Source organism: Bombina bombina, chromosome 2 (assembly GCF_027579735.1).
Source record: "Bombina bombina isolate aBomBom1 chromosome 2, aBomBom1.pri, whole genome shotgun sequence".
Taxonomy (NCBI): Eukaryota; Metazoa; Chordata; class Amphibia; order Anura; family Bombinatoridae; genus Bombina; species Bombina bombina.
In genome coordinates, this window is record NC_069500.1 from 1,329,651,228 (window position 1) to 1,329,675,040 (window position 23,813).

Here is a 23,813-nt window from a genome sequence, read left to right on the forward strand (position 1 = left end):
TTTTAATAAAACATTTCAATAAATTAGATTTCTCTCTTGTAATATACAAGAATCATTGTTAATACATTTTTTGAAATGTATTTTCATTTTTACCAATTTACTTTATTTGTTTTGCATATCATTTATTTTTAAACATTTAAAACTGTCATGATTTATTGTATACAAATGCCTAGATCAGGGGTGCCCACACTTTTTTTGTGTTGGGATCTACTTTTCAAATGACCAGCTCTACGAGATCTACCCACTAAAAATGGGCCGGCTCCTAAGCTTACATTCCTGCTTTTTCAAATAAAGATACCAAGAGAATGAAGAAAAATTGAAAATAGGAGTTTATTAGAAAGTTGTTTAAAATTGCATGCGCTATCTGAATCATGAAAAAATGTGTGTTTCATATCCCTTTAAGGTTGCATGATTTAGCAACACATGGATGTGCAAAAGCATAAAGATACAACAGATTAATCCTGACAACAAAAGTAGCGCTGACTTTAATTTGGGTTAACAGGAGCAACCCCTTGTGCCATATTACAAAACAATGCATTCAAATTGCTGCCACTGACCCCCTTTACTTTGTGCCGTGGGCTTGGCCTGATATGAGTGAGTGAGGCATAAGCAAATAAATTTTAATAGTGCACTATGCAGACCATTTCTTACCGGGTAAACACGTTCATTTGCCAGACGTCAATCAGACTTGTTCCTTTAGCATAGTACAGCAGCCTCTGCCTTTACTTTTTATTAATTGACACTTACCCTCCTAACTATGTTATACAGCCATATTCATTGGGAGAGTACTCACTCAACAATGCTTTTGATAGGCCAATTGTGTTGTCATTCAAAAATCATCTTCATTGATTGGTTGAAATCGATGTCCCTCAAGATCCAATCCTGTAGCACTTTTCGGGTCTGACCATCAGACCTGCCCCTTCACACACTGCGGTAAATAATGCAGTATCCCTAGCAACCATATTCTACTCACGCCCCAGTGTTGAGATTGCGTAACTTGACCACATAATTTTGATCACATCGGCCGCAATCTACCAGCAGCGCCTTCGAGATCTACTGGTAGATCCTTATCTACCTATTGGGCACCCCTGGCCTAGATCATATTGCAGTGAACTTCACTACCTGGTAGTAACCAGAAAAAAAAGTAATTCCACTATACATATACTTTTGATGTTACTATCAGATGACTGCAGTAGAAGTTAGGCCTATATGCACTATTTATATTGACATGTAGTTATTGTATTTACCAGTAGATGGCTGTAGATTTTAATTAATCTGTATGGGGAAAACCAAAATGAGAAAAGGAATTCATTGTTGTGTATACAATTTTACTTTATTAGATATTTTAAAGTCAGAATGTAATTCCTCATTAAATATTTATTTATGCTTAGTAAAACAACATTGCAGTGTATTTTTTTTTACTGTTTTTTGAAAATATAATTTTACTCTGATCATTTTCCCCCACTGTCCCCAGAGAAGTTTTAGTGCATACTGTAGTACCCATAACCCTGCAACATTTAATGTAATGATTACTTAATCAGTGTATGATATGATTTATATCTGTCAGTTATTGGCCACAAAACTATATTGAAGAGAAAATTAAAATGGTAATGTGCAGCTCTATCACAATGCATTGCTTAATTGCTAATGTATTCTATACAAATATGACATTTTATATCCCTTTAAAGGGAAATAGATGATGTATGTTAAAGGAACATAAAGTTCTGCTTTCATGTTTTAGATAGAACATACACTTTTAAACAACGTTTCAATTTACTTCTACTATCAAATTGTTTTCAATCTCTTAGTATCCTTTGTTGTTGGAGCAGCAGTGCTCTACTGTGAGCTAGCAGAACACATCAGGTGAGCCAACAACAAAAAGCATATATTTGCAGCCACCAATCAGCAGCTAGCTCCCATTGCTGCTCCTCAGCCTACCTAGGTATACTTTTCAACAAAGGATACCAAGCGAATTAGATAATAGAAGTTATATGGGAAGTTGTTTAAAATTGCGCGCTCTATCTGAATCAGATTGACTTTACTGTCCCTTTAACAGATTCCTGAACCCTGAGCGATAACAAAACAAGTAAAGAAAGTGGAATGCTGAACAGGGCTCCCTGAAAAATAAGGTTTTGGCCACTGATTGGCTGCATGCATATTAAAGCTGTACATCTGATAAATAAATGTGTCACTGGTTTTCTGCTTGTGTGAAGGTATTCAGGACCTGCGTTTACTGGGGCTGGTATATTTCCTGTACCTCTTCCTGTTTTCTGGCCTGGAGTACACCATCAGTTTTCTCACTCATCAGCGTTTCCAGTTTAACAGGTAAATCAGTGTCAGAAGAGGATGTGTGTGTGAGTGGGGGGAGGGGTGCGGGGGGCATGTGGTACTGTGAGATTTCAGCACTGCCAGTTGTGTACTCAGGAGGGGTCACTGCTATCATGCTACATTACACCACAGCTGGAATCCTTTACACTCACACTGCTGTAAAAAAGCCCCCTCTCTCTGGTCTTTACAAACATATCACACCCCTATTTTATAAGTGCTTAGTAATTTATGTCTATACACTGTCTCCCCTGCCAACAAGCTTATTCTACCTGCTCAACTAGTAAGGGTTAAACAATCATCTTTACCTGATTATTAGAGAAAGAACACACTTCATGCAGCATATAATGCAGTTCTTAAAGAGATTATTTTTGGTTTGTTGCAGCTAAATCTCAACATTTTATACTTTAAAGCAGAACCATGTTCATTGTTATGTGTGTGGGGAGTGTCAATGTCCTCCAATTTGTGTGTTGTCTCTATCAGATATTGAGTGTATATCCCTGACTAATTCTTTTTTATGTAGTTGTATATTCAAACTTGCACTTGGGGAGAGTAAACTGATTTTGATTTATAAACATGGAACCTAGTACGTTAGGAGTTCAGCCTGTATGTGCTACACCCCTTGTAAAAATATTATGGAATTGCTGAAGGGAGGGTCTAATTAAAGGTAGGGTATGGGGAGAGCCAGGCAAAGTATTGGGAGAGCCATGGAGGGATGGGGAGAACCAGGCATAGTATGGGGGAAACTAAGCATTATCCAAAGTAAGAGAGTAGCAGCAACCTTTTATTTGGTTCCAAACCATAATACAGACAACGTTTCGGGTGTTACCCCATATTCATGTCCTATCTATCCATAGGACATAGTTGGAGACTATGGTACAGAGTCCTGGGTTAAGCTTAAAACTCTTTTGGGAAATTACACCTGTGCTAAACCCTATGTGATTATTGTGGAGACCAAGCATTAGTAAAGCTCACAGAAGAAGCTTCCGTGTGTAGGTTATTTTGGAGAATTGAAGATGATTCTTTCAAGTTACATAATGTATCAATATAGAGAGACCGTTTACTATTTAAATGGTAATTGGTTGAAATAAAAATAGTAATAGGATTGCTACATAGAGATGAATTTGTTCATAGAACAGAATCCATTGAGAACCTTCATATAGTTCATTGGTGGAACTAGGGGTGTAAAGAGTGAGTCCTCAAGATCTATCAATGATTTTGGTTTAGGGATCAATTCAGCCAGAAAAATATCTTGAGCAGTAAATTTGGTTGCTTCCAGTATAAACCATTGCTATGTGCATTACCAAATGTTTTTAGTAGATGTTAGTTAACATCTGGATAAAATCAGCTAAAATGGAGCGCAAACAGATCATTGACACTATGTAAATATTCCCAGCTGTGAAACCTGCTCATAACCTGTGTTTCTTTATTTTCTTTGGCAGCATGCAACAGGGGAAAATGTTTTTTTTCATTGGAATCATAATGGCCCTAATCCAGGGAGGTTACGCTCGCAGAATCAAGCCAGGAAATGAAATCAAAGCCGTGAAACGGGTACCTGTGCTTTTGTGTAAAATGGGGGGGGATCAGCAGTTGGATTCTAGTAATCTATTTTCTCAGACTGTTGAGTATTGAACATCTGGAGTAGCTGGTAATTATGGGTGTCTGGTTGAGAACAAAAGAAGCATGTCTCGTTATTAGACAAATTTAAAAAAGTTGTCATAAAATATAAAATAAAATATTTAAAATCATCATATTTAATGGTTATTTTGGGTGAAAGTTTCATTTTAAAGGGTCAGTAAAGTAAAATTAAACTTTCATGATTAGGAAAGAGCATGCAATTTTAAACAACTTTTTAGTTTACTTTTTATTAACTAATTTGCTTAATTCTCTTGGCATTCTTTGTTGAAAAGCATACCTAGGTAGGCTCAGGTGCAGCAATGCTTCTTCTCATTGGCTCATCAGATGTGTTCAGCTAGCTGCCAGTAGTGCATTGCTGCTCCTTCACCGGAGAATACCAAGAGAATGGAGCAAATTTGATCATAGAAATAAATTGCAAAAAAGCAGGAATGTAAGCTTACGAGCCGGGCCCATCTTTGGTTCAGCACCTGGGTAGCACTTGCTGATTTGTGGCTAAATGTAGCCACCAATTAGCAAGCGCTACCCAGGGTTCTGCACCAAAAGTGGGCTTGCTCCTATGCTACATTCCTGCTTTTTCAAATAAAGATACCAAGAGAACGAAGAAAAATTGATAATAGGAGTAAATTAGAAAGTTGCTTAAAGGGACATAATACTAAATCACTTGAAACTGATGCAGTATAACTGTAAAAAGCTGACAGGAAAATATCACCTGAGCATTTCTATGTAAAAAAGGAAGATATTTTACCTCACAATCTCCTCAGCTCAGCAGAGTAAGTTCTGTTTAAAAAGTTATACTTCACCTGCTCCCAGCTGCAGGTAAAAATAAAAAATAAAATGAAGAAATGAACAGCAGCCAATCAGCATCAGCAGTGCTGAGGTCATGAACTCTTACTGTGATCTCATGAGATTTGACTTAACTCTCATGAGATTTCATAGTAAGCTTCCTTTACTTGATTGGTGAAATAATATGAGAGTTCACGAGGCTCATCCCCTAAGCTGTCCCAGGACAGACACACTAAAATGCTGCTTAGAAATCCTTTACAATGGGATGCGGCTACTGAGGAACTTTTGAGGTAAAATATCTTTCTTTTTTACATAGAGATGTTCAGGAGATATTTTCTAGTCAGCTATTTACAGCTATGCTGCATCACTTTCAAGTGTTTAAACATTTGGGTATTATGGCCCTTTAAAATTGCATGCTCTATCTTAATTATTTTGAAAGAAAAAATGTGGGTTTAGCATCCCTTTAATATGATATGCTTTATATGAATCACGAAGAAACTATTTTGGGTTTCATGTCCCTTTAAATCCAGTGGTGCTGTTTTTACAAGTGTACAATTTTATGATGCTAATTTATAATCCAACATATGAATGCCACTATGCCAGTATTCTTATAGCAAATTGAAAAAGACAAGGCATTTCATATCCCAGTGCTTTTTAAAATCGAATTATGGAAAACCAACTACAGCCTTATGAAACCATAATATTTACCTTTAATATTCTTTAGGCAATCATTCTGCTGATTCCAGCGTTCTTGCTGATTGGGTGGGCGAGTAACCTGACCATGCTGAGCTTAGGACTTCTTCTTTATTCTTTCGGTAAGCATAATTCCCATTTTTCCCATGGAAAACGTGTACATTATTATATAGTGGTTTAGCAGACATAGTATGATTACAGTGGCCATTTTCCACATGGGTAATTTGTCTTCTCATTTTCTTTTATTAAATCATTACATTAAATGGAACAATTAATAGCATATTATACCAACATTTAGGGAAAACAGAATATAATTTAGTCTAGATATTGTTTATGGTATTTTGAGATTTTTTTCCGCCAGATATATTTATGATTCCGTCTCCATGCAATTTATGTTTTGTCATCATTCTGTGAGAAATCATAAATAAACAAAATTACATTTGTCACATAATTAGTTGATAAGTTTTAAAGCCATGAACACGTAATTAATAACACAATTTATCTGGTTTACATTTTTGGGGGGGATTTCATATTAAAACAACATTAAAGGGATAGGAAACCCCAACATTTTCATTTATTATTCGGATAAAATTTACAATTTTTATTAAGGTACAAACAAACTTACAAACTTAGCTCTGGTTACAACATGAGCCTCCAAGATGTCTACAGTAAGAAGTTAAGCGTATGATACAATGGTATCTTGGGGGGGGGGGTGCTTTGCCAAGTTTTGCTCAGTTCGTAACTCTTGTTAAGTCTAGATGCTGCCGTCGCCCGTACCCAATGGAAGTTATTTTGGCAACTTTTGGACCTTGTAACGAGTAACTTTAAGGCATAGTCGGGCGGGCGAAGCATAGATATGTAAGAGATTAGACATTCAATTTCTATGTACAGAGTTGGTATAGTAATGCTTAGTGTCAGGAGTCCAAAGAATGCCAACTTATCTGACAATATAGTTCCAATATCATCTATAACTTTACATCTTATAGTACATGAGTGGTTAATGAAATATTATTAACGTTGGGGGGAGTCGGAGGGGAGGGGAAGGGGGGGGTATAGGGTAGGGCTTCTGAGAAGTATGTAATTTCAGTGGTCCACCAGTGTAGTGTGTGTGGTTATTTAGTATCTTGACACCGCATGCCTGAAGTCGCACTCAACGCCCATGGGTCGTTCCTCCCCAAGCGGGAGGGCCTTTGGATGAGTTTGTACAGCTATTTGTCAGTTGTCCTTGTATGCATCCCATCGCATTGTCATGTACTCGTGTATATCTAGTTTGCCCAACCTGAGAAAGTGGTATCTTTCGAATGTAAGCAGTTTTTCTACTTGCTGTTTCCACATTAGGATGTCTGGCACCTCTGTGGATTTCTATTTTTGAGGTATCAATATTTTGCCGCTGTTAATCATGATGAAGAGCAGTGTTTGTTTTATTTCGTCTTTAAGGTTTGGGAGGTTATGAAACAGTAATATGCCCAGGTCCCTTGGTATTTTAGTGTCTAGTGTTTTGTTGATGCATGCAATGACCTCTCCCCAGAAGGTATCAAGCTTTTCACAGCCCCACCACACATGGAACATGTCTGTTGCCTCCCCGCAACCCCTCCAGCAGCGGTTTCCGGCGTGTTTATATATCTTCTGGATTCTCACAGGAGTGAGGTACTATCTCAACATGAATTTGAAATTGGTCAATTTGGCCAATACTGTTGCTTTTCTGTGGTTTTTGAAGATCCTTAACCAGTTTTTGTAAGTGATATCTACACCATCTCCTTATGCCATTTATAGCAATATCAAGGAAGCTGTTCTGCAGTGGGGGTCTGTAAGATCTTATATAGTGATGAAATGGTGTGCCAGGGATAATGTGTCGTGCACAAAGCTTCAAAAGAGATCAGTTGTCGCATTATGTTCTGCTTCAGTTTATGTGTGTTTAGGTAGTGGGTTAGCTGTGCGTGCAAGAACCATGTTAGTGGGCTATCACCTATTTTATTCGACAAGTCTGATTGTGGGAGTACTTTTCCCTCTGATATTATGCTTTTTATTATGTATTCTCTCAGTTGTGGGGGGATTCACCGGATCTGTTTTAATCTGAGGCACAAAAAAGAGGTCTGGATTCGCGACAAGCGGGGTCAAGGGAGCAGGTCTCGTTGTGATATGTGTGCTGGTATTTGTTAATGCATCCTACTGCTGAAATAACTCATTCAGCAACGGGAAGTTCTGGATGATGTTTGGCCTGTGCTTTGCTTGTAGCCAGGCCAGCCATCCCACATTATCTATCTGCAGTATTTCCCTGTCCAGCTGGAGCCACTGTTTGGAATTTGAATTGTGACTCCAGTCTACTATCCGCTGTAACAGTGTTGCCAATCTATACTGTCTTATGTCCGGAAGCCCCAGACCCGTCGCCCCCCCCCCCCTCTCTTGGCAGGTATAAGGTTTTTCTGGGAACTCTTGGTTTAATCCCATTCCATACAAATTTTTCTATGTTGCCCTGCAATTGTGTGAGGTAATCTTTGGCTAGTGTAATAGGTAGTGTCTGCAGGACATACAGTATGCAGGGGAGAATGTTCATTTTTATGACATGTATTCTTCCTATCCAGGAAATAGTTTAAACAATTTTCCAATTTACTTCTTTTATCAAATTTGCTTCATTATCTTGTTATCCTTTGTTGAAGGAACAGCATTGCACTACTGGCAGCTAGCTGAACACATCTAGTTAACCAATCACAAGAGACAAATGTGTGCAGGCACCAATTAGCAGCTAGCCCCTACTAGTGTAGGATATGTGCGTATTTATTTTCAACTAAGGACACCGAGAGAATGAAGCACATTTGAAAATAGAAGTACATTTAAAAGTGTGTTAAAATAACATGCTTTATCTGAATCCCTTTAAATTGCACATTAACCACTATAATTTATTTCAGATTATTTTAACTCCTTAACGACCAGCGCCGTACCCTGTACGAAGCTGGTCGTTATGCCTTTAAGGACCAGCGACGTACCCTGTACGTTGCTGCACTCCTAGGCTTCTCTCTGCCACGATCATGCTCAAAATAGGGAGATCGCACTATTCTGCATGCCCCACAAGTGGGGCACTGAAGAAATAGATTTGCAGAGTTATCGATGCAGAGAGGTCCACTCTGTGGCCCTCTCTGCATCGGACAGCGGTGGTGCTAATCATCAGTGGGTTGGTGGTTAAGGAGGGAGGCAGGTGGGCGGCCCATCGCTGGAGGAGGCGGGAAGAGGGCCAAAGCATATATGTCTGCTATTTCTGAACAAAGGGGATCCCAGAGAAGCATTTACAACCATTTGTGCAATGATTGCACAAGCTGTTTGTAAATAATTTCAGTGAGAAACCTAAAATTGTGAAAAAATATTTTTATTTGATCGCATTTGACGGTGAAATGGTGGCGTGAAATATACCAAAATAGGCCTAGATCAATACTTTGGGTTGTCTACTAAAAAAAAAAATATAGTTTTGATAGGTAAATATAAAAAAGGCTCTTTTTCTGTTTTAATGTAGTGATGGCAAAAATGCTAAAAATGCTCTGGTCTTTTAGGGAAGTTTTTGTCTGAAATGCCCAGTCCTTAAGGGGTTAAAACAAATAGCTTTCTTTTTCAGTTTGGAAATTTATGCATTTTTAGAAGAAAGAAAAACACATATTTTAGTTACACGAATGCAGCAGACCATCCACCTACAATAAATGATGAAGGCTTGGTCGACGTAGCCAATCAAACAGTGTATCCTAGGAGTATGGGGACTTTATGTGTAGAGGAGATTTAGTTTTAGTGAGGACAACCGATAGTCTCTATTGTACACTGATCTACCAATACATGCAGTGCTCACTCCATATGGTTAATATTATTTGGTGCAGAGTAAATAGTAACATTTTACCTCTTCTGACCCTAAACATTAGCGTATTGTTAGGGATGCCATATCATATTCTCTGCTGGTGAATACGTGCTTTTTTCTAGGGATCTTAGGTCATTCCTGCCTGTAAGACAATATAATAAATGACTGCAGCTCTACCATTCTGTAATTAACTTGTGACTTCCTGATTTGCGGGCCCCATTCTGATTGCAGTTGCTTCGCTGACTACATTTTGGAAGAATGCCAGAACATTGCATCCCACGCCCTGCTATTCATTGATCAGAAACATATGTCAGAGCTTTAGTCTAAGCATTATATTCTCGCTTCTTTGTATTAGCTATAGACACAGAATGTGTAAGAACCTCCCAGTAATTATCAATTCTTACTATGCTAATTATAACTTAATTATTGCCTCATTGTCAGTTATTTAACACTGTGCAAGTGCATCAAAAACAAGGACACTGGTATAATCAGAGTACTGGCCTAAAATTACAGGTGCGGAGTTCTTAATTTTGTAGCCAGATTTATTTCTGAATTTAGTTTTGCAAAAATGTGTACATTCTTTCTGCTGTTGGTTAAATATACACTGCCTAAAATGTTTAAAACTAGTCCTACCTCCCCACAAATCATATTTTGAGAGTGTGTGTGTATATATATATATATATATATATATATATATAGATATAGATATATTATATATTTATATATATATATAGATATATATATTATTATTTATATATAGATATATATACAGTATACAGTGTGGGAAGAAATTATTTGATCCCCTGCTGATTTTGTACGTTTGCCCACTCACAAAGAAATGATCGGTCTATAATTTTAATGGTAGGTTAATTTGAACAGTGAGAGGCAGAATAACAGCAAAAAAATCCAGAAAAACGCATTTCAAAAAAGTTATAAATTGATTTGAATTTTAATAAGTGAAATAAGTATTTGATCCCCTATCAATCAGCAAGATTTCTGGTTCCCAGGTGTCTTTTATACAGGTAATGAGCAGAGATTATGAGCACTCTCTTAAAGGTAGTACTCCTAATCTCAGCTTGTTACCTGTATAAAAGACTCCTGTCCACAGAAGCAATCAATCAGATTCTAAACTCTCCACCATGGCCAAGACCAAAGAGCTGTCCAAGGATGTCAGAGACAAGATTGAAGACCTACACAAGGCTGCAATTGGCTACAAGACCATCTCCAAGCAGCTTGGTGGAAACTGGGAAGGTGTCAACAGTTGGTGCGATTATTTGCAAATGGTAGAAACACAAAATAACTGTCAATCTCCCTTGGTCTGGGGCTCCATGCAAGATCTCACCTTGTGGAGTTTCAATGATCATGAGAATAGTGAGGAATTAGCGCAGAACTACACGGGAGGATCTTGTCAATGATCTCAAGGCAGCTGGGACCATAGTCACCAAGAAAACTATTGGTAACACACTACGCCTTGAAAGACTGAAATCCAGCAGTGCCTGCAAGGTCTCCCTGCTCAAGAAAGCCTATGAACAGGCCTGTCTGAAGTTTGCCAATGAACATCTGAATGATTCAGTGGAGAACTGGGTGAAAGTGTTGTGGTCAGATAAGACCAAAATCTAGCTCTTTGGCATCAACTCAACTTGCCGTGTTTGGGGGAGGAGGAATGCTGCCTATGACCCCAAGAACACCATTGTCACCGTCAAACATGGAGGTGGAAACATTCTGCTTTGGGGGTATTTTTCTGCTAAGGGGAAAGGACAACTTCACCGCATCAAAGGAACGATGGACGGGGGGCCATGTACCATCAAATCTTGGGTGAGAACCTCCTTCCCTCAGCCAGGGCATTGAAAATATGTTGTGGTTGGGTATTCCTGCATGACAATTACCCAAAACACACAGCCAAGGCAGCAAAGTAGTGACTCAAGAAGAAGCACATTAAGGTCCTGGAGTGGCCTAGCCAGTCTCCAGACCTTAATCCCATAGAAAATCTGTGGAGGGAGCTGAAGGTTTGAGTTGCCAAACGTCAGCCTCAAAAACTTAAAGACTTGGAGAAGATCTGCAAAGAGGAGTGGGACAAAATCCCTCCTGAGATGTATACAAACTTGGTGGCCAACTACAAGAAACGTCTGACCTCTGTGATTGCCAACAAGGGTTTTGCCACCAAGTACTAAGTCATGTTTTGCAAAGGGGTCAAATACTTATTTCACTCATTAAAATGCAAATCAATTTATAACTTTTTTGAAATGCGTTTTTCTGGGATTTTTTCTGGTTGTAATTTTGTCTCTAACTGTTCAAATAAACCTACCATTAAAATTATAGACTGATCATTTCTTTGTGAGTGGGCAAATGTACAAAATCAGCAGGGGATCAAATAATTTTTCCTCACTGTGTGTATATATACTGTATATAAATATGTGTGTGTATGGGCGTCCGCAGAAAGTTTTCAGATGGGGCAAAAAATATAAAATACTCTAAGTATAATATTAGTGACAGCATGTTAAGCAGACAGTTGCTTGTCATATGCATGAGCTGCACATCATTTTAAACATGGTAGCTCATTGTTGTCAAGAGTGACAGGAGTGAGTGCTTATTTGTCAAGAGTGACAGGAGTGAGTGCTTATGCTTAGATATAAGGCAGGGCTTGACAAATATGATTTGAAAAGCTAGAATCCAGCCCAAAAATAAATTTTTAAGGCTGTAATATGATTAGAAAATATTTTATTTACAACACATAGAAAGTCTGGCACTCTCTTGCAAGCACAAAGCTAAGCATAATGGAAGTTAAGCCCAGGACCAGGTCAAGGTCTCTTCCTCTCTTGGTCCCTAATCTACAGCCACACAACGCATGCTTTCAACCAGACTGAGATAAAACGGTGACAAAGCCAAAACTTACATACCTGGGTACTCCCCAAGACTCAGACAGCTGCACAGCTCTCAGTCACCTAGGCAGTTAAACCCAGAGAAGCCTGGGTGCAAAGCCCATAGAGAAAATGCTGAATTCCGGCAGCGGATTGCTGCCCGCCACAGGCGAGCTGGGGCAGACAGGGGCGAATATGTCTGCCCCAGCTTGATAAATGGAGCCCTAGTGACATTTCAGTGCTAACCAGCAAATTCCTCAGACTGATAATTGAACAAGAGGTTAAAACTGAGCTACTATTAAAATGGATTAACACATTTAACAAGTCCTGAGTATTACACATATTTATCAGCCTTATCTGATTAATCTTCAAAGAGCAGCAAAATTCAGCAATTTCTGCAAATACAACAAAGAAATTGAAAATACGGCCATAGGGAATAAAATAGAACTTTATAAACTGTGCTAAATTACCATATCTTTAATGGAATTAGTCAAATAAACAATATTTAACCCATTTGCTGCCTAAGCTTCTGCAGCTGTGAGCATTGCAACCCTCTCACTGCCCATGCCGCCGTGTCATTGTTTATAGCTGCTGACTAAGCTATTTATTGTGAATATTGTCAAGGTATTTGAAATATTATTAAATAATATATAGAAGTATATTTGTCTTTATTTGGTAAGTCTGTGGATGTGCACACTGTTTGTAGAACAAAGGATTGTTTCTGGGAGATCTCACACACTCAATATGCTAAATTATGCAATTGTATAATTAGCAAGGAACTGAAAATTAACACAGTTTCAGAAACCGTCTGTATGATTGCCTGGGAACCAATGTTAAATGACAGCATTCTAATACCTAGAACAGGATACATGCCCATATATGGGTTTCCTCCAAGGCAGATGCCGATCCGTCTGAAGAGATGTGAAAAATGCAAGCATTTTTCAAAAGGGACTGGTAATTAGCACAGATTTGTTTGAGTGGCTCATGCTGTGTGGTTACTAACCCTGGAATATACCAGATGTGGTGATTAAGATAACACAGAGAAAACACATGACTTACATGCTTCCAACGACTGTATTAGATTTCAAATAAAATATAATTCCAGGAAAATATATATATTTTAATGGATATGAGATGTCTATTTATGTGATATCAAATATTAACATCTAAATATATATATATGGAAAGTAAAAGATTGAATGATATATATATATATATATATATATATATATATATATATATATGTATATTTTGAAGGCATTAGCCTCTGTGTGTTTAAGAACATGAATAGATGTTTATGGACCTGAAGAGAAGTGATTATTAACATTTATTTTTATTTCAGATCTACATAGACAGGATTCATGTATTCAGGAAGAAATACACAGAAATGTAACATGCTATATCTGGATGAATGCAGTATATCAGGAGTTTTAAATACTACCAATCTGGAAATATAAAAATAGGCTGTTATTTCTATAGAAATGCCAGGATACTGATAAAATTATAATGCATTTTAAGCTAGTAATTAGCAGTATTAAATTGCCTTAATATCATAAAATGTTAATAATATAAAACATGATGTCTCATATCAAAACGATCAGGAAATTGATCTGATGCTGCTTCATCTATAATTAATATTGGGAGAGATTAATACAAGAAATTATGGCAGTTATTACATAGTTTAAAGAAATATTTCACTGTCTAAAAATGTTTAGAAATGGTCTTGCTGTATGTGTTTGTGTTGTACTGTCTGCTACCACCTAGTGTTATGATGCGAAATTGCAGCCATGAGATGATTGGTTGTTGCAAAGAAGCATTTCCTTGACAACACACTCACCAAATAAACCAATCCATGTTCAGTTGCAAAGAACCAATCCGAGACAAGGCCGTGGGCGTTTCCAATACTCACCAATGACTGAGAACAATCAAAAACGGGGAGGGGTGAAATCAGATGATTTAAACCCCAGCATAGAGACTGATGGTTGCTGGCTGACTCCTGAAGGAATAATAACTGCTGTGGTTATTATTAAAGCACACACCTACTATTGGACTCCATATGCATTATCCCCAATTTTGAATTTCTGAGGTGAAATGGGATCTGTTGAGAGACATTGAAAACTGGATTGCTGTTTATTTGGTAAAGTATAAGAAAAGGGCTGCTAATTACATGTGATATTTTAAAGTCACTGCAGTTTAAAGTTAAAAGATTTAAAGAAGCAGTGTGTTTTTCAAGTTAATATTTTATAAGCCTAGGTATTGTTTAAATTTGTATCTGGTAGACTAAGTGATTTATCTATGAAAGCTCTGGTGTTTTAAGTCAATATTGTATTAGGATAAATTGCAGTTAAATAGCAGAATATATATATTATCCTATTGTTTAAGAGCACAGTTTAGAATTGTATTGCTTGGATGTTAAAGGCTATTTATAAATAAGGTTGGTTCTAAAGATAAGCGTGTATAAACTTTGCATAGCATATTTAAATAGTTTTCAAGCGCATTTAAATTTATTTAATATTCCTTTTATTGCAAGTATATTTCAAAAATGTTCATGATATTAACTAAATAAAAGAGTTCAGGTATTTATATTAATTTTATTGTTTCTAGTAGATGCATGTTGATTAAGGGTTTCTATTTTTAAGGAAAATTATTGTTTGTATTGTGTCATAACCCTGCCATAAGCTGATATATTATTTGGATAGCACTACTAAGATTTTCATAAATATACTGACATAATAATTGGAGGCACTGGCTGAGATTTATTAATATTCCATCATATTTGATATAATATATTTGCAGTAAATAGAAATTATTATAAAAGAGAGAAAAAGTTTAATATTTCGATATTAATATTTTGAAGATATAATTTTTGAAAGGTTGAAATATTGATTTTCATATTTCGAGATTGATATTAATATCTTGAAATATTATTAAAGATTAATTTTTGAAAAATTAATAAAAATATTAATTTTTCATATTTAAAAATTAATCAAAAAAATATTAATTTTTCATATTTTCAAAGTTAATCAAAAATATTAATTTTTCATATTTCGAAATTAATAATATATTTTTTTAAATATACATTTCTTTTCTCTCTTTTTATTGGCAAAAATGCTGACTTAAGACAGCTAAACAAACGAGTATACATGTCTGGCTGGCCTGTACCATACATTGACCAGTGCCTAGCACAAATGCAGGGATCCAAGATATTCACTGCCATTGATTGTGCACAGGGATACTGGACCATAAAGGTACATGAAGAAGACCAATATAAGCTGGCGTTCTCTTTCCAAAAGGTCCAATATGTATTCCAGAGACTTCCATTTGGATACATAAATTCTGGACATGAATTTGCTGTATTCATGCATAAGGCTATGCCTGATGCACTGGAAAAGGGGACTTTATCTTATGTTGATGATGTTTTAATCAAAAGCACAGACTTTGAAAAACACGTCGCAGAGCTTAAACACGTCCTCAGCCAACTTAAAAGGGCAGGTGTCAAATTATCCCTACAAAAAGCTCAATGGTGCCGCACTCGTGTAAACTTCTTGGGACATGAAGTTACCTCTGAAGGATTAAATCCCCAGAAGAAAAAGGTGGAAGCTATAGTGAATTCTAAAAACCCAACTAACTTAAAGGAATTGAGATCATTCCTGGGTATGACAAATTATTCTCGCAAATTCATTGATAATTATGCGGAATTAGCTAAATCACTACTACTTCTTCTAAAGAAAGATGTGAAATGGCACTGGAGTGAGTCTCAAGAGACAGCCATCAGAGAGCTGAAGAGAAAAACATAATTTATGTAAGAACTTACCTGATAAATTCATTTCTTTCATATTAGCAAGAGTCCATGAGCTAGTGACGTATGGGATATACATTCCTACCAGGAGGGGCAAAGTTTCCCAAACCTCAAAATGCCTATAAATACACCCCTCACCACACCCACAAATCAGTTTAACGAATAGCCAAGAAGTGGGGTGATAAGAAAAAAGTGCGAAAGCATATAAATAAGGAATTGGAATAATTGTGCTTTATACAAAAAAAATCATAACCACCACAAAAAAGGGTGGGCCTCATGGACTCTTGCTAATATGAAAGAAATGAATTTATCAGGTAAGTTCTTACATAAATTATGTTTTCTTTCATGTAATTAGCAAGAGTCCATGAGCTAGTGACGTATGGGATAATAAATACCCAAGATGTGGAACTTCGCAAGAGTCACTAGAGAGGGAGGGATAAAATAAAGACAGCCAATTCCGCTGAAAAAATAATCCACACCCCAAAATAAAGTTTTAATCTTATAATGAAAGAAACTGAAATTATAAGCAGAAGAATCAAACTGAAACAGCTGCCTGAAGTACTTTTCTACCAAAAACTGCTTCAGAAGAAGAAAACACATCAAAATGGTAGAATTTAGTAAAAGTATGCAAAGAAGACCAAGTGGCTGCTTTGCAAATCTGATCAACCGAAGCTTCATTCCTAAATGCCCAGGAAGTAGAAACTGACCTAGTAGAATGAGCTGTAATCCTTTGAGGCGGATTTTTTCCCGACTCGACATAAGCATGATGAATCAAAGATTTTAACCAAGATGCCAAAGAAATGGCAGAGGCCTTCTGACCTTTCCTGGAACCGGAAAAGATAACAAATAGACTAGAAGTCTTTCGGAAATCTTTAGTAGCTTCAACATAATATTTCAAAGCTCTAACTACATCCAAAGAATGCAACGATCTTTCCTTAGAATTCTTAGGATTAGGACACAATGAAGGAACCACAATTTCTCTACTAATGTTGTTAGAGTTCACAACTTTAGGTAAAAATTTAAATGAAGTCTGCAACACCGTCTTATCCTGATGAAAAATCAGAAAAGGAGATTCACAAGAAAGAGCAGATAACTCTGAAACTCTTCTAGCAGAAGAGATTGCCAAAAGGAACAGAACTTTCCAAGAAAGTAATTTAATGTCCAGAGAATGCATAGGAGGAGGAGGAGCTTGTAAAGCCCCCAGAACCAAATTCAAACTCCAAGGAGGAGAGATTGACTTAATGACAGGTTTTATACGAACCAAAGCCTGTACAAAACAATGAATATCAGGAAGATTAGCAATCTTTCTGTGAAACAACACAGAAAGAGCAGAAATTTGTTCTTTCAAAGAACTTGCAGACAAACCTTTATCCAGACAATCCTGAAGAAATTGTAAAATTCTAGGAATTCTAAAAGAATGCCAGGAAAATTGATGAGAAGAGCACCAAGAAATGTAAGTCTTCCAGACTCGATAATATATCTTCCTAGACACAGATTTACGAGCCTGTAACATAGTATTAATTATGGAGTCAGAGAAACCTCTATGACTGAGAATCAAGCGTTCAATCTCCATACCTTCAAATTTAATGATTTGAGATCCTGATGGAAAAAAGGACCTTGAGATAGAAGGTCTGGTCTTAACGGAAGAGTCCAAGGTTGGCAAGTAGCCATCCGAACAAGATCCGCATACCAAAACCTGTGAGGCCATGCTGGAGCCACCAGCAGAACAAACGAACGCTCTTTTAAAATCTTGGAGATCACTCTTGGAAGAAGAACCAGAGGCGGAAAGATATAGGCAGGATGATACTTCCAAGGAAGTGACAATGCATCCACTGCCTCCGCCTGAGGATCCCTGGATCTGGACAGATACCTGGGAAGTTTCTTGTTTACATGAGAGGCCATCAGATCTATTTCTGGAAGACCCCAGATTTGAACAATCTGAAGAAACACCTCTGGGTGAAGAGACCATTCGCCCGGATGTAACTTCTGGCGACTGAGATAATCCGCTTCCCAATTGTCTACACCTGGGATGTGAACCGCAGAAATTAGACAGGAGCTGGATTCCGCCCAAGCAAGTATCCGAGATACTTCTTTCATAGCCAGAGGACTGTGAGTCCCCCCTTGATGATTGACATATGCCACGGTTGTGACATTGTCCATCTGAAAACAAATGAACGATTCTCTCTTCAGAAGAGGCCACGACTGAAGAGCTCTGAAAATCGCACAGAGTTCCAAAATGTTGATGGGTAATCTCGCCTCCTGAGATTCCCAAACCCCCTGCGCTGTCAGAGACCCCCATACAGCTCCCCAACCTGTCAGACTTGCATCTGTAGAGATCACAGTCCAGAAGAAAAACAGATTCCGCAGCAAAGGAGTAAAGAAGGACTGTGAGAGATTTGCAAGTAAAATCGTGTTTAATACATCTCAAACATGTATATCATACAAGGCACAGCAAAACAAACCCGCTGACGCGTTTCCCGCTTTACAAGCGGTTCATCAGAGCTGGGGAAAAGGTGTTACAGACAGCTGTTAAATTACAGGTAACCAAGGTGAATAGCCAATCGGCATACAGAGTTTTCACCTACGTCTCAACTAATCACAAACAAGTTAGTTTACATAATCAATAAAGACGATACATTCTAGACAATCATATACATATAAAGGATTGTTAAAACAAAAACACCTATTCTAAAAAGAGTAATATATCAAAGTACTGAATAGCGGTATCCCTATGCAAACAAATATATATTGTAACTGTCGTTACATTTAAAGTAACAAAATCCCGCATTATAATAATCCCCACAGTATAAAAGTCAAATGCAAGCATATATCTTAAAGGGCAAAACGCGGAAAAGTGTTACAATGTAACGACTACACTTGACTGTGTAGAACTTTAGTCTTATTTAGGATATAATTGTAAAACTATAAATTCAGAAACTTATTAGTAAGCTCGATAACAGCACTGTGACCTGATAAACAATGTGAATAGAAAAAGTTCCACTAGTTAAAATTGATACCTCACATTGTTCACATTATCATCCAATCATCAGAACAGCATTGAAAAACTAAATTTAAAGGTAAATTTAAATTTAAATTTAAAGGTGCACTTACACTAATGTATAGAACATGAAATAAGCAATAACTATTTTAGGCATCAATGAATAGTTTGATATCACTTATTTTATTGATCCCTAAGGGGGAACCTGTTTTTAAAGTGTAGATCCAATAGATTTCTCTCTTATTCAAAGCCTTATATCTATCACCACCTCTGGAGTTCATTTTCACTTGTTCAATACCCTGGAATCGAAAATACCTAAATTTATTAGCATGTTCAAAAAAATGTTTAGCCACTGGTGTTTTTGGTACATCTGCCTCCAGGGACAGAAGATGTTCTCTGATCCTATCTTTAAGACCCCTAGAGGTGAGACCTACATATTGAAAATTGCAATGTAAACAGGTTATGAGGTAAACCACAAATGTAGAGCTACAGTTGATACGTTCCCTAATATTATAAGTAATATTAGTATTAGTTGAATGGAACGTATCCCCTACAAGAGCAAAATCACAGCTCTTGCACGGTCTCACTCCACATCTGTAGAAACCACTTTTTTTCGATAACCAATTACCTGTTCTGCCTTCCTTCATCGAGGTATTACTGTTTGCTCCAGAACCACGATTCTTATTAATTTTGTCCCCTATAGTGTCAGATCTATAGGAGATGAATTTACAGTTTCTCGATAATACTTTGAGATCATCATCCATTTCCAATAAGGGCAGCCTTTTCTTAATGACTTTACAAATAGCATCATATTGGTTACTAAATTTAGTTATAAAATTAACACCAATGTTGCCTTGGGCTACATTCCTGTTTCTAGGTTTATCTTTAAGTAAATTACCTCTATTAAAACTAGAGACCAATTTAGCAATACTGTTTAATTCATCTTGGTTATAACCTCTGTCAACTAGGCGTGAAGTTAACTCATTTGCATGTTTCCAATAGCCATCTAATGTACTACAGTTACGCATTAACCTGATATACTGGCCTTTTGGGATTCCCTTTTTCAAATGTTTAGGATGTAGAGAATCAGCTCTCAAGATAGTATTCCCAGAGGTATCCTTTCTATAAACTTCAGTGACAATTGAATTCTCACTATGTCCTAAGAGTACATCCAGATATGATACACTATCCCCCGAGACACTGTAGGTGAAGCTGAGGTTATTATCATTACTATTCATATAGTCAACAAATCTCTCTAGATCTACTGTTGCACCCCCCCAGACTATCAAAATATCGTCAATATATCTGGTGTATAATAAGATTTCATTATTATAAGGGTTATCATTATTAAAGATCTTCCTTGTTTCAAAATCAGCTAAATATAGATTTGCATACGAGGGGGCAAATTTTGCCCCCATCGCTGTCCCTCTGAGTTGTAAGTAGAAATCGTCATTAAACATGAAATAATTATGATGTAGCAAAAAAGATATAGCTTCTATAAGAAACTCAATTAAAATATCATCATATCCTGAGTACCTAAGGAGCATTCTTCTAGTTGCACTTAGTCCCTGTTCATGCGGTATGCATGAATAGAGGGAAACTGCATCTATAGTGGAAAATAGAAAACCTTCCTTCCATTCAAAATCTTTAATGGACCTCAATAAGTGTTTAGTATCTCTCAAGAACCCTGGTAACGATTGAACTATTGGCTGGAGCTGTGCATCAACCCATTGACCCAGTCTTTCCCCCAGAGAGCCAATTGCAGAAATAATTGGCCTCCCTGGGGGATTAACCAAGGACTTATGTATTTTGGGTAAATACTTAAACACTGGTATCCTTGGGTATTCAACATATATGGAATCCACTATCTTGTTGGTAAGAACAGCATTCTCTGTCCCTAGATCCAATAGGTGCTTAAGCTCCTTTTGAAATTTATTGGTGGGATTAAAAGTAAGTTTTTTGTATGTTATAGTATCCCCCAGCTGACGAAAAACCTCTTTGTTGTAGTCAACTTTATCTAACACAACAATAGACCCTCCCTTATCGGAATTGACTATCATCAAATCAGAATTAGTGCTCAATCGATTCAATGCAGTTATTTCTTTTTTATTTAAATTGCTATACTTAGATGTTTTCTTGCTGTTATCATTATTTAATTTCATAGACAATTCTACTAGATCTTGTTCTAGAATTGAATGAAACAACTCAATTACATCATTTCGTGCCTGTACTGGATAGAAAGTGGTAGACTTAGGTTTCAACATTGGTTGTTGTTTCGATACAACTCCAGGACAAGATCCATCACTCTGTAAATCACAAAGAGTCACAACATCACATAGTTCTTTAAAGTTACAGCTATCACTAATGGTAATCGTGTCTCTCATTTCATCTTCCACAGCCTGTGGTTCAACATTGGCACTAAAATGCTTTTTCAAAGCTATTTTACGTATGAATTTGTTTACGTCCAGTATTGTATCGAATAGATTAAAGTCTCGTGCAGGGGAGAAACCCAATCCCTTTGATAACACAGATCTCTCGTGTGACCCCAAGTTCTTGGAAGATAGATTAATTATTTGGTGTTCTTGTTGTTCTTTTTCCATTGTGTCCTTCGACTTGGATACCTGGGTACACTCTTGGAGGTCTCTGTTTTCTCCACGGTGGCTGTTGTGTATTTCTCCTTTTTTGTGCGCTCGTCTAGTGACTGCCCGTTTTTTGGCCTTGCTCCCAGTTCACTACTATCGGTCATTGGAGTTCTCACTGGTGTTGAAGTTGTCGGCAGAGACTTTGTTAGTATTGAGGTGGTTGACATAGAAGAGGATGCATTACTGGAGTCGCTGTGACCTGTTGCACTTTCAAAGCTAGAAAATGTCACTTTACGTTGACTTTTATTCTTGTTTGTCTTATGTCTATTTTTCCGTTGTTTTCTGTCTGCACTCCAGCTGTAAACTATCCCCAACTCATAATCTTTCGAATCCCTTTCATATTTCTTGTATTTGTTATCTGACAACTCTGTACTTAATTTCTCTAGAGTGTCATCCAGTTGTTTTTGGAAAGGTAACATTCTTTCATCCTCTTTAAAGATCACTAATTCTTTATCCAAATCCTCAATCTCTGTTAAGATGGTTGCTCTCTGTTCTTTTTTAAATTTGACAAGTTTCTCCATAAGGATCAGGGAGCACTCTGAAAGGGACTGATTCCACTCCTGCATAAACTCAGGGAATTCCTTATGAAATGCTGGAAATTTTTTCATTCTTAAACCTCGTGGTATCTTTTTTTCTTCTAGATAGCATTCCAGGAATTCTATATCCCACCACAGTTTCAATTCTTTGATGTGTATTTTCTCTTTGTTTGCAAATAGGGTTCCTAATTCAACTTTGCTTTCACATAATGCTGTGCCTTTAAATAATTCAGCAAATCTCTCCCTCCTAGCTGTATCAGACACAGCAGCCATAGTATTATAGTGTTAACTCGGAAAAATTAAAGTGTTCTGAGCAAAAATAAACTGTAGATAGTCTCTGTCGGAGAACTTTATATCAAGTAAAAATCACAAGGTGAGACTTCTCAGCAATAATGCAATGTGTACAGCAAATTATGCGTGATGTGCATACAGGTGAAATCAACTCTATCAGCGAGTCCCACTCATGCGGGCATCACCTATACAATAGAATTTCCAAGTATGGATAACAATAAGGTAAGGACTCACCCAGATAGCACCCTCTCGGTGTAGAATGATCCTGTAATATTCAGTTGCTGTGTTTATAGCAGTTCTGTTTATACATTCAAGCACCGAACATCCGTGTGTGCAGAGAGTTACAATCCAGGGCCTTCCTAGGTATTAGCGTGATACCGGATTCACAGGCATATACTGCTTTTGCTGCTAGGGCTCTCCAAACCCCTATTAGTAAAAAGTCACAGAAGAAAAACAGATTCCGCAGCAAAGGAGTAAAGAAGGACTGTGAGAGATTTGCAAGTAAAATCGTGTTTAATACATCTCAAACATGTATATCATACAAGGCACAGCAAAACAAACCCGCTGACGCGTTTCCCGCTTTACAAGCGGTTCATCAGAGCTGGGGAAAAGGTGTTACAGACAGCTGTTAAATTACAGGTAACCAAGGTGAATAGCCAATCGGCATACAGAGTTTTCACCTACGTCTCAACTAATCACAAACAAGTTAGTTTACATAATCAATAAAGACGATACATTCTAGACAATCATATACATATAAAGGATTGTTAAAAGATCACAGTCCAGGTTGGAAGAACAAAAGAAGCCCCTTGAACTAAACGATGGTGATCTGTCCACCACGTCAGAGAGTGTCATACAATTGGATTTAAAGATATTAACTGTGATATCTTTGTATAATACCTGCACCACTGGTTCAGCATACAAAGCTGAAGAGGTCGCATGTGAAAACGAGCAAAGGGGATTGCGTCCGATGCAGCAGTCATAAGACCTAGAATTTCCATGCATAAGGCTACGGAAGGGAATGATTGAGACTGAAGGTTTCGACAAGCTGAAACCAATTTCAGACGTCTCTTGTCCGTCAGAGACAAAGTCATGGACACTGAATCTATTTGGAAACCTAAAAAGGTTACCCTTGTCTGAGGAATCAATGAACTCTTTGGTAAATTGATCCTCCAACCATGTTCTTGAAGAAATGACACGTCGAAATGACAAGTCGATTCGTATGAAATTCTGCTAAATGTGAAGACTGAGCAAGTACCAAGATATCGTCCAAATAAGGAAATACCACAATACCCTGTTCTCTGATTACAGATAGCAGGGCACCGAGAACCTTTGAAAAAATCCTTGGAGCTGTTGCTAGGCCGAACGGCAGAGCCACAAACTGGTAATGCTTGTCTAGAAAAGAGAATCTCAGA

The 23,813-nt window shown here is 37.3% G+C and overlaps 1 protein-coding gene across 1 annotated transcript in view; it reads left to right on the forward strand.

Moving 5' to 3' along the window:
- MFSD10 (major facilitator superfamily domain containing 10) overlaps positions 1-23,813 on the forward strand; it is a 171,912-nt gene that overhangs the window by 123,065 nt on the left and 25,034 nt on the right. The window contains 3 exon segments of the mRNA XM_053704198.1: positions 2,214-2,325; positions 3,768-3,876; positions 5,471-5,561. Of these exon segments, the coding sequence (XP_053560173.1) occupies positions 2,214-2,325; positions 3,768-3,876; positions 5,471-5,561 (312 nt within the window).